The 15,126-nt window shown below is 43.2% G+C and overlaps 1 protein-coding gene across 8 annotated transcripts in view; it reads left to right on the top strand.

Annotated features, from left to right (window-relative positions):
- The first annotated feature begins 6,657 nt into the window (after nt 1–6,657).
- The window catches only part of qkia (QKI, KH domain containing, RNA binding a), a 67,407-nt gene continuing 58,938 nt past the window's right edge, over nt 6,658–15,126 (top strand). For all 8 annotated transcript variants that reach the window (XM_029493829.1, XM_029493827.1, XM_029493823.1 and 5 more), the window contains exon 1: nt 6,658–7,080. In XM_029493829.1, coding sequence (XP_029349689.1) covers nt 6,936–7,080 — 145 coding nt within the window. In that variant the 5' untranslated portion in view covers nt 6,658–6,935. The remainder of the gene's footprint in view (nt 7,081–15,126) is intronic.

Here is a 15,126-nt window from a genome sequence, read left to right as displayed (position 1 = left end):
AGATAAAGTCCCTTTATTATCTCAGTTGAGCACATTTCCAAGTTGTTGTTTTCTTGTCTATAATGAAAGAACTGCCTGATGTCATCAGGTATTGACCCAACATAATGCACAGCCATTTTGGAACATCTCTGTGCTTGTCTCCAGCTATTTTGTTCAAAATGTTCTCAGCCCAGATACAGACTGAAGAGATTAAGAAAAATCTGGCTTTGATTTTTTTTTTTTTTTTTTTTTTTAAGCTCCAAATTCAGGGTGAAAAAAAAAAAAAAACTTTGCTGATAATGTTTCCATGTTTCACAGCTCCTGAGTGTTTGTTATGCAACTATGTTTTGCAGTTTTGTGTGGTTAATGTTGTGTGTTTTCCACAGATTCCGTGGTGGTGCTTTCAGGATGTGATGACCCTGTGGTTACCACTCAGTGTGTAGCATTCTTGCATGCCTGCTTTCATTCTTAAAAGGGTGAAATAACGTTCTCTAATCCACAACCTGCCCTAATCCTCACTCTCCTTTGCAACTGGACTCCGGGGGTCAACCCTAGACGATGTGGGGCCCATAGGCACTATTATTAGCCGAGCTAGCTCAGCCCTTCACAACAGCTGCCACTGCCCTGCAGCAAGCAATAACTACCACAGAGGAACGCATGCAAGCCATTTCACTGATAGAAAACACTAAACAGTGGGCCAACCCGGGCCGATTCATACGCAGAATTCATGCAGCCGCAGAGATCCACACATTCCACCACGAAGACTAGCGTTTAGATGTGTGCCTGGCTCGCACCCGACAACCTACTCCAACCTTCAGGTTGAGCCCTTATCTCAGAGTGAACAGTGAGCTGGCTCCATGGAGCTCAAGTTTGTCCTTGTGCATCTCCGTCTCACCACATCACAGTGGTGGCAGCCCAACAAAGGCTTTTTGTATTGCAGTGAGCGGCACAACAAAAGCTACACAAGCACGCAGATAGCGTTCTGTTGACGGAGGGGAAAAAGAGATTGAGAAAAGTAGAGAAATGGCTGAGACTGAAGAAGGGAGAGAACGGCAATTATGGAGGAGGAAAGGCAGCTTGAAGTTTCTGTGTGTGTGTGTGTGTGTGTGCGTTATAGAGGGAAAACATTTTGAATAAAGAGGAAGATGGGGATCAGCAGTCCAAAATGAATCCGGTGTGGAGAGAAATGAAGGAAAGGAGAGACTGTGTGGGCTGCATCGAGATGGATGGATGGAGGGAAGTGGGATGTTGTGTCACCTGGTAGAGAGAGCTGTCTAGTTCCAGCCAGACTTGAGATTTAGGAGCAGTCAGCTGCAGAGAGAGGAATAGGAGACCAGAGGAAGCTGTGGAGGTGCGAGGGAGTGTGTGTGTGTCTGTCCCTGTGTATGTGGAGGGGCTACATATGCCTGCTCAGACGTGAAAATGGAAGAAGGGTCACGTTTATGATCAAAGTTTGGTTGTGTGTTGCATGTTATGATGTAACACTGTACAATACGAGAACTTGTTGAGGATTCATCATTCAAGTCGGCATTTGTCATCACCTTTATTACATTCTTCCTCCTTCACTGTGCTGTCTCTCTTATACCAATGTTATGGTCTCAAAAGGCAGATTGTTAGGACCAGCAATGAGGGGATTGTGCCATGCAACAGAAATAAATGCCCCCATGAGAATGATTTGTCTTTTTCATGTCTGCCTGGTGGACTCTGGGGACCGACTGAGCATGTGCAAGACAGGACAGTACAATGGAGATTTATCTCTCTGCCTCTCCATGTGCCAGGTGTCTGCTTCACAGGTTTGATTCAAGAGTGGTGGAATAATGTAAACTATTTGAAAGAGGATCTCATATTCTGTTTCCCTTTGGCTGCCTTCTCTGGAGCTTGCCTTAAATATTAATAACGTCTGCTACAATCGTTCGTCCCGGTTTACTGTTTAGGTTTGTCTCTTTGCTGATGTGTGCGGTTATCAATGTGTTTAGATCCCAGAGCAGGCCACACCACAGGATCAATCCTCCTCCGAGCAGATGTGATCAATCAGGAGTCGTTGCCTCTCTCCTTCTCCCACTTTGTCTGTTCCTCTTCCTCCTCTTCTGCTCCTGCAGGTCTTATCGCTCACAAACACTCAATTCTTCTCCTGCTACGGGCTGGCAGGAACGCACAAGCAGGAGAACCAGCAAGTAAACAAATACAGTAGGAGCAGGAATGGACCCACACTGTTAACAAGTGGCGAGGACAGATGTAGCAGTGGCTGGATTTCTTTAAGCTGTATTGACACCAGTGTGTTCTCCACAAGGGACAGAATATGGAAGGAGCAGTGAGGGAAAAACTAGTTTATCCTGAGCCCGTTTAAGCTTCTCCCACTGTAAAATAGTAACTCGTGCTTTGTGTGTCATTTTTCTGCCATTGATTGATGATCAACAGATCCGTGGTGGGAATTTGGAGGTGATGTTTTCCCATCACAGCTTTCCATCACAAATGGCTCCAGCTGTGCGAATTCCCTCCTCCCCCAACCCCCCAGCTCCCAAACACGCTGTCCCCTCCAGTCTGTGCGACAACAGGCAGGCCAACAGGCATTTCCATCACCAGATTGCCAAGCCACTGGAGCATCTAGACTACAACACCCAAGGTGACCTTTAACAAAATAGAGAATGGTGAATAGCTTTGGCAGCGTAGAATAGCAGGAATAGGGGATGTTGAATGGTGATAGATTTTTCCTGATGCCTCTCCACAATGTAACACTTGCTCCTTACAGTAGAGCGTAGAGTGTAAAAAGTATATGCATTCTTCTCTTGTGAGAGATAAAAAGAGGGAAAAACAAGCATATAGAACTTCTTCTTACTTTTCTTGAAAGTACTGCCTGTGTAGCATACGAACATCTTTTCCTCACCCACTTTTATTTGCTTCTTTTCCTGTTTTCCTTATAACCACAAGCACAAACAGGCCATAGACCTGTGGAAAAATACTGGTTTAAAAATACCAGTTTAACTCCAGTGAGGTCCAGGCTAAAGACTTTTTGTATCCCGTCGCCCTTATTTCACCCTGTCATCCAGTTTTTTGGGAAGTGAGCACAGACCTGGGATCTTAATAAATCGTTTACCACGTCAGTTGCTCCTCTGCTGCTGCACTGGGATGTTGATCAAGTGTTGAATTTTATAATTGCAAAGTCATCTGACAAAGTAAACTTTAAACAGACACATTTCAGCTGTAGCAAATAAAAACATAATAATATACTTCCAGTGTCATTTCAAACAAATGCAGTGCAGATGCTGTTGTACTCATTTTTAACAAATTGATTTGAACCACTGAGCCAAAACCAGGTCAGTTACACAGCCTTTTATCATATTGTATTTTAAGAAAAATTGATAATGTTGAGTGACTGACTGTGACAAATGTACGCATAATATTTGATATAAATGGACACAAACAAGTACAACATTGCATGGAGACTTCTGCACAAGCACGTGCAGAGTATCTGTCATGTCACGCTTATGATAGGAGTACAAATTAATAATAGGTACATTATGTATTTCTCTGTATATGCTGTGGTTGCTAGAAGGACATTTATTTCTGTTCCCACCTTCCTGAAAATGTAAATGACCCAGATTCCACTAGCACTTTTCCCCCTACAGTCCCCAAACTAGTAATTCAAATAAAAAAAAAAGGAAAGATGTTTGTATGTATGTGTGTTATCAGAGCCGGTGGGCCTCTGTTTGCCTCCTCCAGAGTTACAGCTGTTATCGCTGACTGCCTTGCCGTGGCAGAGTCACCGGCTCCCACTCAATTTCCTGCGGCGTGGCCCCTGAGGCAGGCTTCTACCAGCTATGGGGCTCTTACCAAGGGCCGCTTTGTTTCCATTAGCATACTTTCAGTTGTAAACCCAGGGCACTCTCCAAGCTCATTGTGAGTGAGCTAACAGCCTCTCTTCAAAAGGGGCTAAACGCATGTTCATTAATTATCTGGATCCTTGTTAATTGGATTAATTGTTGAATAGAAACCGTGTTATTAAAAATGATGAAAACACAAGGGCAGGGAGAGCAAAAGGGGGATTAATATCATTTTCTGTTTACTGTCAAGCTGTCAGAAGCCACAAGCATGCACACACACACACACACACACACACACACACACACACAAAGTTTTGCTCTGCCTGTCGGTTACTGGGTCTCTAACTCCGTGTTGTTATTTTCCACACATACTGAAGCTGTATGTGACCCAGCCCAGAACAACAAGCGCTAGGCAAGGTGCAAATTACCATGCGCACCGTTGAAGATAAGAACTAAACCCATTTTCAAAGCCCAGAATAAATGCCAGATTCTTTTTGATGCAAGAGGATTGTGACTTTTTCCATCGCTTATATTCAAAGAAAAGGGAAGAAGGAAAAAAAGAAACATAAAGTCAATACCATTAACAATTTAGCTATCTCTAGGTCTCAAGAAAATGGGGTTTCTCAATCCTTCAATCCTTCTGCCCATCGACTTCCACCAAAATCACTTATCAGTATTTGACTTCAATGGATGTGTTATCGCTCTGACTTCTAGATTGTGATGATACTGTAGAACATGCAGAAAATAGGTTAATATGACATGTTCTGTGTTATTGGTGGAGGTGAAAATACGAGCCATCGTGCAAAAATCTGCTTATCAGTCTGTCCCTGTGGTCACTGAACAGAACACTCCACGAGACAGCAGAAATGCTTGCAGGGTATTTGAGATATTGAGCTGTTAAATCCAACCAAACGCAATCATTTGCATTCTAATGCACACAAAATCAGACAAATAGAAGTCCAAATTGGAATAAAAGTTGAATCTTTACAAAATGAATGAAAGGAATTACCTATTGTCCCACACAGATGAAAACTGCATTTTGCCTTGATACCAATGTTTTTGCAACATTTTTTTCAGTAATCTAAGACCGTTGACAGTATAATAAGACTCAATAGTTCTGCAGAGGCCCTTTTAAAATCTTTCTAGTTTAAAGAAATCTTTTTTTTTTTTTTTTTTTTAAGACTTTGTCTTGTCTGAGACCAGACTTTTGTTTATTTAAGGCTCAATTGAATCTTGGAAATAATTAGATTAATAATGCACTGTAGCTATATGTAGACTCTGGCTAAAGAGCAAAGAGACGCTAGTCTATGCAGTGCCTTGGTTGACAAGGTTTCCATTTTCCTGTTTGGTGTAGAAGCTCTTGTTGCCTGCTGCACTCCTTGCAGAGGACAGATATCCCGATGTTATATTGGAGATAAGTATGTGTGTGTGACACATATACAGGCAGCCCCAAAGTTTCCTTCTGTGTTGTACACATGTGGTATAAACCTTCCTGCAGCCTAATTAAACGTGTCCCAAGCATCACCAAATGTAATCGACCAATTTAGTGGACATGTTGCACCCAATTTTAAGACCATGAACTTAATTTTTCATCATCTATGCCAACACAGTGGCAACAAACTGCAGCCAGAAGGTTATGGTCCAGCTGTCTGACCATTCAAACACCCAGTGTGAGGACTACTTTTACAAAGAGATGAGTGGCTGAGCAGTAAGCAAACAAACTGAATTAGGGCCAAGGTCAGGGCTCAGATTTTGTTGGGCCGCTCTCAGCCAACAGCTGTTAAAATCAAAACGAACCAGTTGTGGTTTATTTTCAAACCAGGCAGGGAACCGGAGTTAGTTGGTTTGTGTGTGTTCCATTGATCAGGGATGTTAATCTTCTGAGGATATGTTGAAAGGTCCTCTCAAGGACAGGACAATGAAAAGGCTTTATTGATTACGGGAGTGTTGATCAATCGGTCCCAAGACAGATAACAAGATGTACAGGTCTTGAGTAACAATGGGTATTTTGTAGGATAAGGAGTGCAACAGTTGATCTTTTTTTTTTTATATTTCGTCACAGTGAACCCTACAAATGAAATCCACTCTAAAGTTAACTTGTACTTTGGCCCGGCAGGTATGCAGATTTCGTCACACACAAACCTTGTATTTTAATGGGAAGACTGAACGCACATTCCAACCACACGATGATGCAAACCAGACTACTCGTCCACACCAGCTTAGGAGACCCACACACATCCTTGTTAAACCAGAGACTTATACCAGAGCTTGTGTGATCCAAGACAAAAATAAATTGGGGTGCCGGGCTTTAAGTATTCATTGTAGCAGTATCCACATCCTCTTTAACGGAAACCAAAATAAAAGTCAGCCAAGTGCATGTTGAAATGCTTACTGTAATAAGGAGGACAGGGTAACAGGGGGAAGCCTGTGTTGGCTGGATCCTGTGAAACTACCGCAAATAAATAAAACCAGTAAAGTTACCTGGCTGTCTACACAAACGAAGACAGAAAGGTTTCTGTATAAATGAAAAGCCGGCTGCCCTCTGGTCAGACGGGACACAGTTAAAGTGCTGAGCTGAGGCCCGGAAAAAGAGAAAGTGAACAAAAAGCAGAAAGAAGTGATCGTTTTCTGCTCGGTGTTGACAACGCTTCACGATCGGTGTGTGCGTTCCTGCGCACCGCTCCCCATTGGCCCGGCTTCCTGTCCGTCACTCCGGCCACGCCCACTTTCCCCTGCACTCGGCGCCAGTTGGCTCTGCCGCGAGTCCCCCGAAGGCGCCGCCGGCCAATGGGCGCGCAGGAGGCCGGGCCCTTTCCGGTGGAGCGGCGTCTCGCGCTCACAGTGTTGGAATCGAACGTCCCCGAGCGCACACGGCGTCAGAGGAGAGTACCGCGCGCGACTCAGTGGAAGGAAGATAACGGTTTGTGTTTTTGCCCCCGCTCCGCTCACACAACACCGACACACCGACCTGCCATCTTCGGGGGTTCTCACAGTCTTCTGCTCAGTAGGAGGAGGGATTGGAGCCGCAGGTTTTTTTTTTTTCTTTTTCGTTTCCCCCCCCTCCCTCCTCTCCTTTTTCCCCGAAAAGAGGATTCTGTGTTTGGCGGTGGTTTGTTCTTCCCTCTCGCCGCAAAGATGATGGTCGGAGAGGTCGAAGTGAAGGAGCGACCGAGGCCGAGTCCCGACTATTTGATGCAATTGTTAAACGAGAAGAAGCTCATGACCAGTTTGCCAAATCTCTGCGGCATCTTCACACACCTGGAGAGGCTCCTCGATGAAGGTAAATGGAGGTTGGGGAGGAGGGGTTGGGGGAAAGCCTGACCAAGGCGCAGTCCGGTGTCGGCTCGGCTTGGGCGTCCCTGCCGTGCAGCGTTAGCGAGACCCGGACGCCCCCCCGGTTCTGGTGCCCGTGTCGGGGGCAGTTTCAGTTAAAACTTTATACCCCACAGTGAAGACAAGATGCCCCGCTGTGTTTTGAGTTAGTTTTCTTTTTACCCCGGAGGCCGGAGAGTTGTACGGCTAACGTCGGGCTTCCCCCGGAGTTTGTGACTGCACTCCTGACTTTGAGGCTACAAGACGAAAACTTTCTCACACTCACTCGGAAAAAGCTCCGCTTACATCTGGCTGCCGAAGTCTTAACCCAACGTGTCCACGTCGGGGGGAGTCTGGCACCACTTTGGGTGGACAAAAAGTCGGTTCCAATAAATTTAGATCGGGCCCTGGTCCCACATGTTTCCCCAGCACTTTAGCTTGTGTTAGCCACATTTTAAGCTAGCGAGGTTGTGTGTCTGCGTTCCGCTGAACTCCCCTGGAACCAGAAACTGTGGCGTTAAATCAGCCGTGTCCTTAAAATGGCACTTCTCAACACCAGGCAGTGTCTCGGGCGGATGTTCATGTTTGTGACACGGGTTGACTTTCGCTTCCCTCGTTGCTGCTTCGAGGGTTGTGTTAGTTGTTGCCCAGCGGAGGAATGTGTGTGCTTGTTGCCCAAACAATAGCCCGTGAGTTGGTGCTGGGAGGGGAGTGCACCGAGATCATTTCAGCCGTGCAACTTTTTCACTAAAACGGACTCCGTGTTGTTTGTCTCTCTCCCCTTAGCTGCCACAACATTTGTCCCAAACGAGGCTGTAACTCTTTTTATTTCCTCTGTTCACTGCAGCAGCCGTCGTGTTGTTTTGGTTTTTTTTTTTTTTTTTTTTTTTTTTTTTTTTTCGCCAGTCAAGCTTGCTCTACCAAAAAACTGCGTCGCCTTTTGTCGGCGGCGCCATCCCGGCGGGATTTGTCTGTCTAGGTTTATTTTCCTGCCTTTATCGCTGCTCGGCTCAGGCAGTTAAAATGCGACTCATTTGCCATTTAAGTTGATGGAATCAATAACATAAGCAGATGTAAGCGCAATGTTGGATCTGATGTGTGGTTTATGTAACTGATCCGGGGACACTAGAGAGCGCCACAGCCCCCTAACAGATTGTCCCCGCACTGTGGGGACAGTCCTCTTGGACACCTTTTACACTGGTGAATAAAAATACACATCCCATCTACTTCACAGGTTATATTTCATCTTAGACGGGAGATCAAGTAGGGAGCAGAGCACACTTAACTATTTCGGCTGCATGTTTGGATGAGTCATTTCTTCTGTATGTAGTTGCTAAACCGGTCTGCAAAGATTTTCTTGTTTCTCTTAATGGGTGCTAAACAAGACAGGCCGGAAAGTGTTAGTTCCCCTCAGTTTTCCGCTCGGAAAGTATTGTAATGAAAAATGTATGACACCAGGTTTGTATAAAAATTTGTCCTCAAATTAAACTTTCAATCCCAAACGATACGTTGTTGGCGTAAGTGGGTGGCAAGATCTCTCCAGGTTGCCTGATGAAGGCTAGAAAGGCTCTATAATATACAGTAACATTATAGTGCTTCTAAAAAGGTGTGCAGAAAACACACTTGTGTGACAAAACGCTCTTTGTTAAAATAGGAGAAACTGTTTTTGAGGGGAAAACCCGTTGCCGTGTTGTCCTCAGTGGGGAACGATGGGTGTGTAGTTATTTTCATTGAGAGGAGAGTCAGGAAGCAGACTTGTTTTCTTTTTCATTCCTGTGCCCCTTTTCTGGTTCCCAGCCCCCATGGTCATAGACCCTGATAATCTGAATAGTAGGAGAGAAGGACCATCCACAGTCTGTGGCTGCTAATTTACTCTTAACAACTGGGCTGTGCCTTTGTTGATGAACTGTAAGACAGTGCGTTTTTATATTTCATACACATTACATTTACCTGAATTGGCATTTGTTTTGTCAGTTTAAGAAAATCTGACTGTAAGCTGCTCTGATGAGGTATGTTTATCAAGGCAATTCGCTGTTAAATTTCCAAGTTAACATGGAAAGTACAGTTGCCTTCCTTGTGACTTCCTAAATAATCTGGTGCTCTGGATACACACTACATTTTAATGCTGCAAAAATTCACCACTTACATTTATTTTCTTCATTTTGTCTGTTACCTCTTCAAATGTATATATCACCAAAGCTGTGCAATGACTGCTGGACTTAAGTAGAGGAAACACTGTGAACTCAGCAGAGATGTGGTCTGAAAGTGGCTTAAGCACTTAGTGCTTATAAGTAAACTCTACATTTATTTTGCATGTAAAGCTTGCAGAATTTATTTTTAAATCTATTTTGACCTAAAAATTACGCCAGTAAAATTTTAGCTTAATGTCAGAAATACCCAAATATAAAGTGATTTGCATATATATATATTTCTTCTTCTTTTTTTTCTTTTTTTCTTAAAAATAAGCTTTTCCAACATGTAGTTTGATGTTTTGCACTGAATAGGTTTGAAGCTTTTGGGCTGTTAGTAGTTCTTAAATTGATCAAACGCTTCGGTGCGGTGCTTTACAGATAGAAAACGGACTAAACGCTCCCTTGTCTGGTGTTTAGAAAATTTTGCCTGAAACACTTGCAACTCCATAGACTACGGTTTACAAAGGTTTCCACAGCACCAGCCCAAACTTTATCACGCTGCCAAAAATTGCATGTGTGTGATGAAGGCTCCCACAGTGTGGAAGAAGTCTGTTTGACTGTCTGGTTCCTGTTAAGGGCTGTTAGGCTGACTTTCCCCCGTTGGAAGTTGAAGCGCTGATGCGATATTTGGGATGAACCTCCTCCCACTCCCTGTTTGCACTGATGTAAACTGACTCCACCCAGGACTGGTGGAATCAATCCAATCTGGCAGTTTTTGAAAGAGTAAAATAATGTTTATCTAAAACACCTTAACTGTGTTTAAAATAGCCCATCCAATTTTCCTTGTCATCTTAAAATTTACTGAAGTGTGTGTGTGTCATGCTGTCAATATTTCTACAGTTCCAGATCAGTAAAATAATTGTATTGGCGTTGTTAGTTGTGTGGTGATGGATAAAGAATATTTTGTTACCATGGTGTGTGTCAGCAGTAAAGATAAACACTTCCAGACTGCGGCTTTCAGTCAGACAGAATAGACTCCTCAGAGGTTCTTTCACTTGTGATATTAATTACATTTGATCTCATATTTTATTTATTGTCTGTTATTTTATTCTGAGAAAATATTCCAAAATGTTCGACTTGATTGTATTTAATTGAAAGGAATTGGATTTTCAAGGTGACTGCATGAAGAAATCAGGTGCCACCGGAAAACCCATTGAAGCTCAAGCAGAAGTAAACACATAGCCATCTCTCAGTAAAGCGTCAGCCAGCTTTTCTGTTGAGGGAAATTATTAAATAAATAAATAAAATAAATAAATAGAAATAAAAAATACCCACCTCATCTTTTCTTAGTCAGAACTGTTGGCTTAAATCGAAGTGAACACCTTAAATACCTTACTTTGTCAGAAGTGCACCTAATATAAGAAATACATAGCCAGCTCATGCTTTAATTTTTTTTACTAAATTGTCTGCTTCTCAAAGAGTATAGTCCTCCGACAGCTGCACCTCTCTCCCTCACCCACCCAACATTTTGTGCATGTCGACACAGCTGTTTCCATGGTGGAAGAAAGCTGACACCACCCTTGTGTGACATTCATTACCAACTTTAGGGGGATGTCCATGTAATGTTGCCGATGTGAATGTAGTCTTTCAAGGTCACGCTGGCCAATTGGCAGGCCCCTTTTGAAAACCCCTTTGCGTTGCAGTTCGTCTCCTAGAGGTGACACCTGCTATGTGTGTTGTTGTTTTTTTTTTTTTTTGTTTTGTTTTTTATGTCCCTTTATGATGTGCCAGACAACAAGCTGTTTCAAATTGCTACATTTTCTTTTGGCAGGAGTAGAGATGTAGGTTACCAGTGAACTGCTGGTGTTGTTGTAAGGTAGTGGAGCATAGGAGAAAGTGGGATTTCAATTTTTATTATGATTTTTTTTTTCTTATGAATAAAAGTCTCTGTCTCTACAGGAAACAGAATAGTTACATTGCCTAAAAACTGCACTTTATTTACCTTCTTGTTTCTTTACACACTCATTTTGAGCTTTATTTGTGTAATAGATTAAATGGACCATTGTTCCATTACAAGCTGTGTGATGAAGCTATGCAGGGGCATTGTACCATAGTTGTTCATGCCACAGCATCCCCTTTCGCAAATACAATTTTGTGTCTGCTTGTTGTCTTTGTGTGCTGTGATTTAACAGGACATTCCCGGGGGAGACCCGTCAGCATTTGGAGGACAAACTATCTGCTGTCCACGGTTGTGTGTTTGAAGGGAACTGGTCTTTTGGGAGCAGTCGTTTAGAGAGCAGATTTTGATAAATGTGAAAACACTAGAAGATTGCATTAACTTTTCTACCCGATGCCTCATAATTCTGCCAGTCTGTCTACAGCCCCCCCCCCCCCCTTTTTTTTTTTCCTCTGTCTGTGATGCAGTCTGTACTTTCCTGCTGTAGCTTGACCCTTGGCATTCTTCAGCACAGGGCTAGACCTGCAGTCACCTCTGACATGCAATCAATTTATCAGCTAACAAGATTGAGTACTGCTTAGAGCTGCAAGAGTGCACAGATAGGGGCTGACAGGAAGAGAGAATTAGGGGTGTTAGGCCACGAATGTTGTGGCAAGCGGAAACCTGTTATAACCTCCACCCCAACCCTTTCTCTTCTCCCCACATTCTATCCCAAAGCACCACTTATAAGCTGGAATTGAATTAACCAAGAGCCATTCTGTGAGCCGGTTTACTGAGCCGTTGCTACCAGTGAGGAAGCAGAAACGGAGGCTTTGTGCTGTCTTTCACTCTCTGCCTCCCTCTTGCCCTCATGCAGTCCCTCTTTCCCAGTCTCTCCTCTCTGGTTTTAAATTAGCTGGTGACATAAGTCCAACAGGATAGGGTTTGTGGCAGGACCCAGCATTGCATAGCCTGTCTTCCTTCTGGCTCGCCTTTCTGTTGCAGCCGTTCTGTTCAGTAACCCCACCGCAGTGTACCCCCCACCTGTGTGAGCTTCAATTCCTGTTTTAACTCCAACATCAGACCAAACCCGCTCCCCTGGCCCTGCTCCAGTCCCAGCAATGCCACCCTTCCAGCAGGTGCTGAATGATAAAGCCATCTAACAGCAGCTCCAGCCCTTATCTCAGGCTTCAATCCCGTGAGTGCTGGGGCCTCCTTATCGCTGCCGCCTCTGCCTGGCCCCCTGTCTCCGTGCCCTGCCCTGACTGCCTTGGTGAATATCTAGCTCGCTGTCACCAAAACCAAGTGTCTTTCCCTCTATTTCCTCCAGCTGGTTGACATCTAGGTTTATCTCTTGAAATCCTGTTAAAATTACCAGGGTTACTAGATGTGCAGTGAATTTCCCTGAAAGAATGTGAATGTGTGGTTTTTGTCAGAGCTAGAATCCTGGCAGTTTAGTGTGTGTGTGTGTGTGTGTGTGTGTGTGTGTGTGTGTGTCTTTGTGTCTCTGTGTCTGTGTGTGTGCACGCGTGTGTGTGTGTGTCTTTGTGTCTCTGTGTCTGTGTGTGTCTCTGTGTCTGTGTATGTGTGTACCAGATGAAGAACAGCAGTGTTAAAGAGGAAGATGTATTAGGAGATGTTGTAACAAGTGTTACAACAGCTCAACAGCTTACTGTCACTGACTTGTGCTTTAGTTTATCTCTTTTTTTTTTTTTCTGAAACCATGCCTCCTCCCTCTGGCCTTAACCCAAGTTAAGTTTGCTTTGACCCCTTTAAGGTTTTTTATGTAAAAACAACTATGGGAAGTAACGCCCGTTTCAGACTGGAAGGGACTATGGAGAGGGCGAGTCAGTGGTTTGTTTTTCCTTCGGACAGACAGGGAGAATGGTGGGGAGCTAGTTTCTTGCAGTGTTGACGAGGCCTGCTTCTCTTTTGCTGTCTTCCATAGAAGTGGGCCTGTGTCTCAGCTTTCTCTTGACTAATTTAGATTACATCGTGAATCATTTCTCCTCTCTTCCCTCCTCCGCACATTTGTACGGATATGCAACACAGTCAGAAGAAATATGGGCCCCACCCTGTAACATTCTTTGAGCGCTTCAAATAGCTCTCCCACCCCCCTCGCTCACAGTGGTGTCCCTTATTCATTTGCATTCATTATTCCTGTCATTGCAGATACAGTTTCAAGTAGTCAAGTTTCGCAGGAATCATACCAGTCACGTTTTCTATGACAATGCGTTCTATTTCCTTCCCCATTTTTATCATAGAAAGGAGGTGAAAAATGAGTTGAATGCTCACTCTGTTCCTCTCACTCGCCCACCCCTCTGCATTAATTTTCTCTCCTCTTTCAGAGGAGGAATGGTAAGCGAGTGTTGGCAGCCAGCTCAGGAATTTTACCGGGAGTACAGTCAGAGCACTTAACCTCCAGCCTGGTGTTTGTTTTCCCCACTCACTCTCTCATACTGTGTTTTAGCTCAGATTAATGTGAATGCCATCCACAGACATGAGACATAAGAACTTTTACTTTGATTTAGAAATTTTGAATGTATATTTTTGTAATTTGATTGAGTTTTGTATCACAATATCAAGCTCTAAATATCAATATCTATTATTGTTTTGCTAAGTGATATAAAATCTCTGAAACCATCGGTACTATTTTACCTGATATTTATCTTCCTGACATCCTTCCTATGGCTTGCCCAGTCCCTCTTGTCTGAGAAGTTCACTAGCATCATCCTCCTTGACAACACCCCAATGGATCATTGTGCTTGTGCTTTGCAGCCTTTGCCTCAGTGTCTCAGTAGTTGCAGCCTGGCCAATAAATCAAAGAAGAATAATTTACCTGTCCCACAGGAAACTCTGTTGTTTCTGTGAGGCATGGCAAGAGCAGGCGTTGCTGCCATAACCTTCCCTAAGGGCCACAGAAAGTGAGGTGGCAAGCTGGTGAGATTCCTCTCTCACTTTTTCCTGCCATAACCAGTTTCAACTGCTCCCCACCATCTTTTCTTTACAGCTTCTACGCATTTTTCAATCCTTATATATCAGAATCCATATTATACTCAATTTCCCTTTAGTTCTTTTCTGTTTTCTTGTATGACTCGGTATTGATCCCACTCTTTGAACGAATAGAAATAAATATTTTGTCAATGATTCTTTTTAAGCCTACATTTTACAATGTTGATTTCTGCATCATTTGAATTGATCCATTTTTTTACTGTGGCTTTCCTCCCAATATGTTTGGCAGTAGTTTTTATGCACTGTTACATTAACCTCAGATGCAGCCACCTACTCACTGAAATTCTCCGTTTGCAGTTATATCATTGTCTGTAGACAAGCTTTCCAACCGCCAGTTGTCATTAGAGAAGATTTGATATTCAGACCTGTTTTTGCAAGTCTCACGGTTTAGCAATCACATTTTTATATTTTTACCTGGCTGTTATTGTTCAACTGGTTTGCTATCTCGAATTCAGATGATGTCTTGTAAAGAGGTTTTGCTGCACTTTCATAGATAGTGGTTTCTTCTTAGATTGTCCAAGTTCTTCTTTGAATTAAATTGACATTGTGTGGAAATCTCTCTACCATGTGTTCGACTGCCACCTTGGGATAGTTTTTCAGCACTGAAAAAAACAAACCACAACATTAATAAGGGCTGTCAACATTTCTTTGTAGGGTCTCAGTCATCCAAGTCATAGTTCTTGTCAACATTGTTTCAAACAACTGTAAATATTGTTCAGATGTTGTTTGGGCCAGTGGCACTAGCATTTATATATAAACTATATTGCTTTATTTGAATCTTTTACTGATTAAAAAAAAAAAAAAGTTTTATATTGCACTTTTATATAAATGTAGTATTTACGTGCAGCTTTATGAACTGTATTTTACATACAGTGAAACTGGTCTGGCATTTTGAATGTTTGAAGTGTAAAGCAGAAGCACAGCATGAGGAAGG

The sequence above is a fragment of the Echeneis naucrates genome, chromosome 22 (genome assembly GCF_900963305.1).
Source record: "Echeneis naucrates chromosome 22, fEcheNa1.1, whole genome shotgun sequence".
Taxonomy (NCBI): Eukaryota; Metazoa; Chordata; class Actinopteri; order Carangiformes; family Echeneidae; genus Echeneis; species Echeneis naucrates.
Note: the sequence above shows the minus strand (reverse complement) of the source record. Positions and strands in the feature narration are given on the sequence as shown.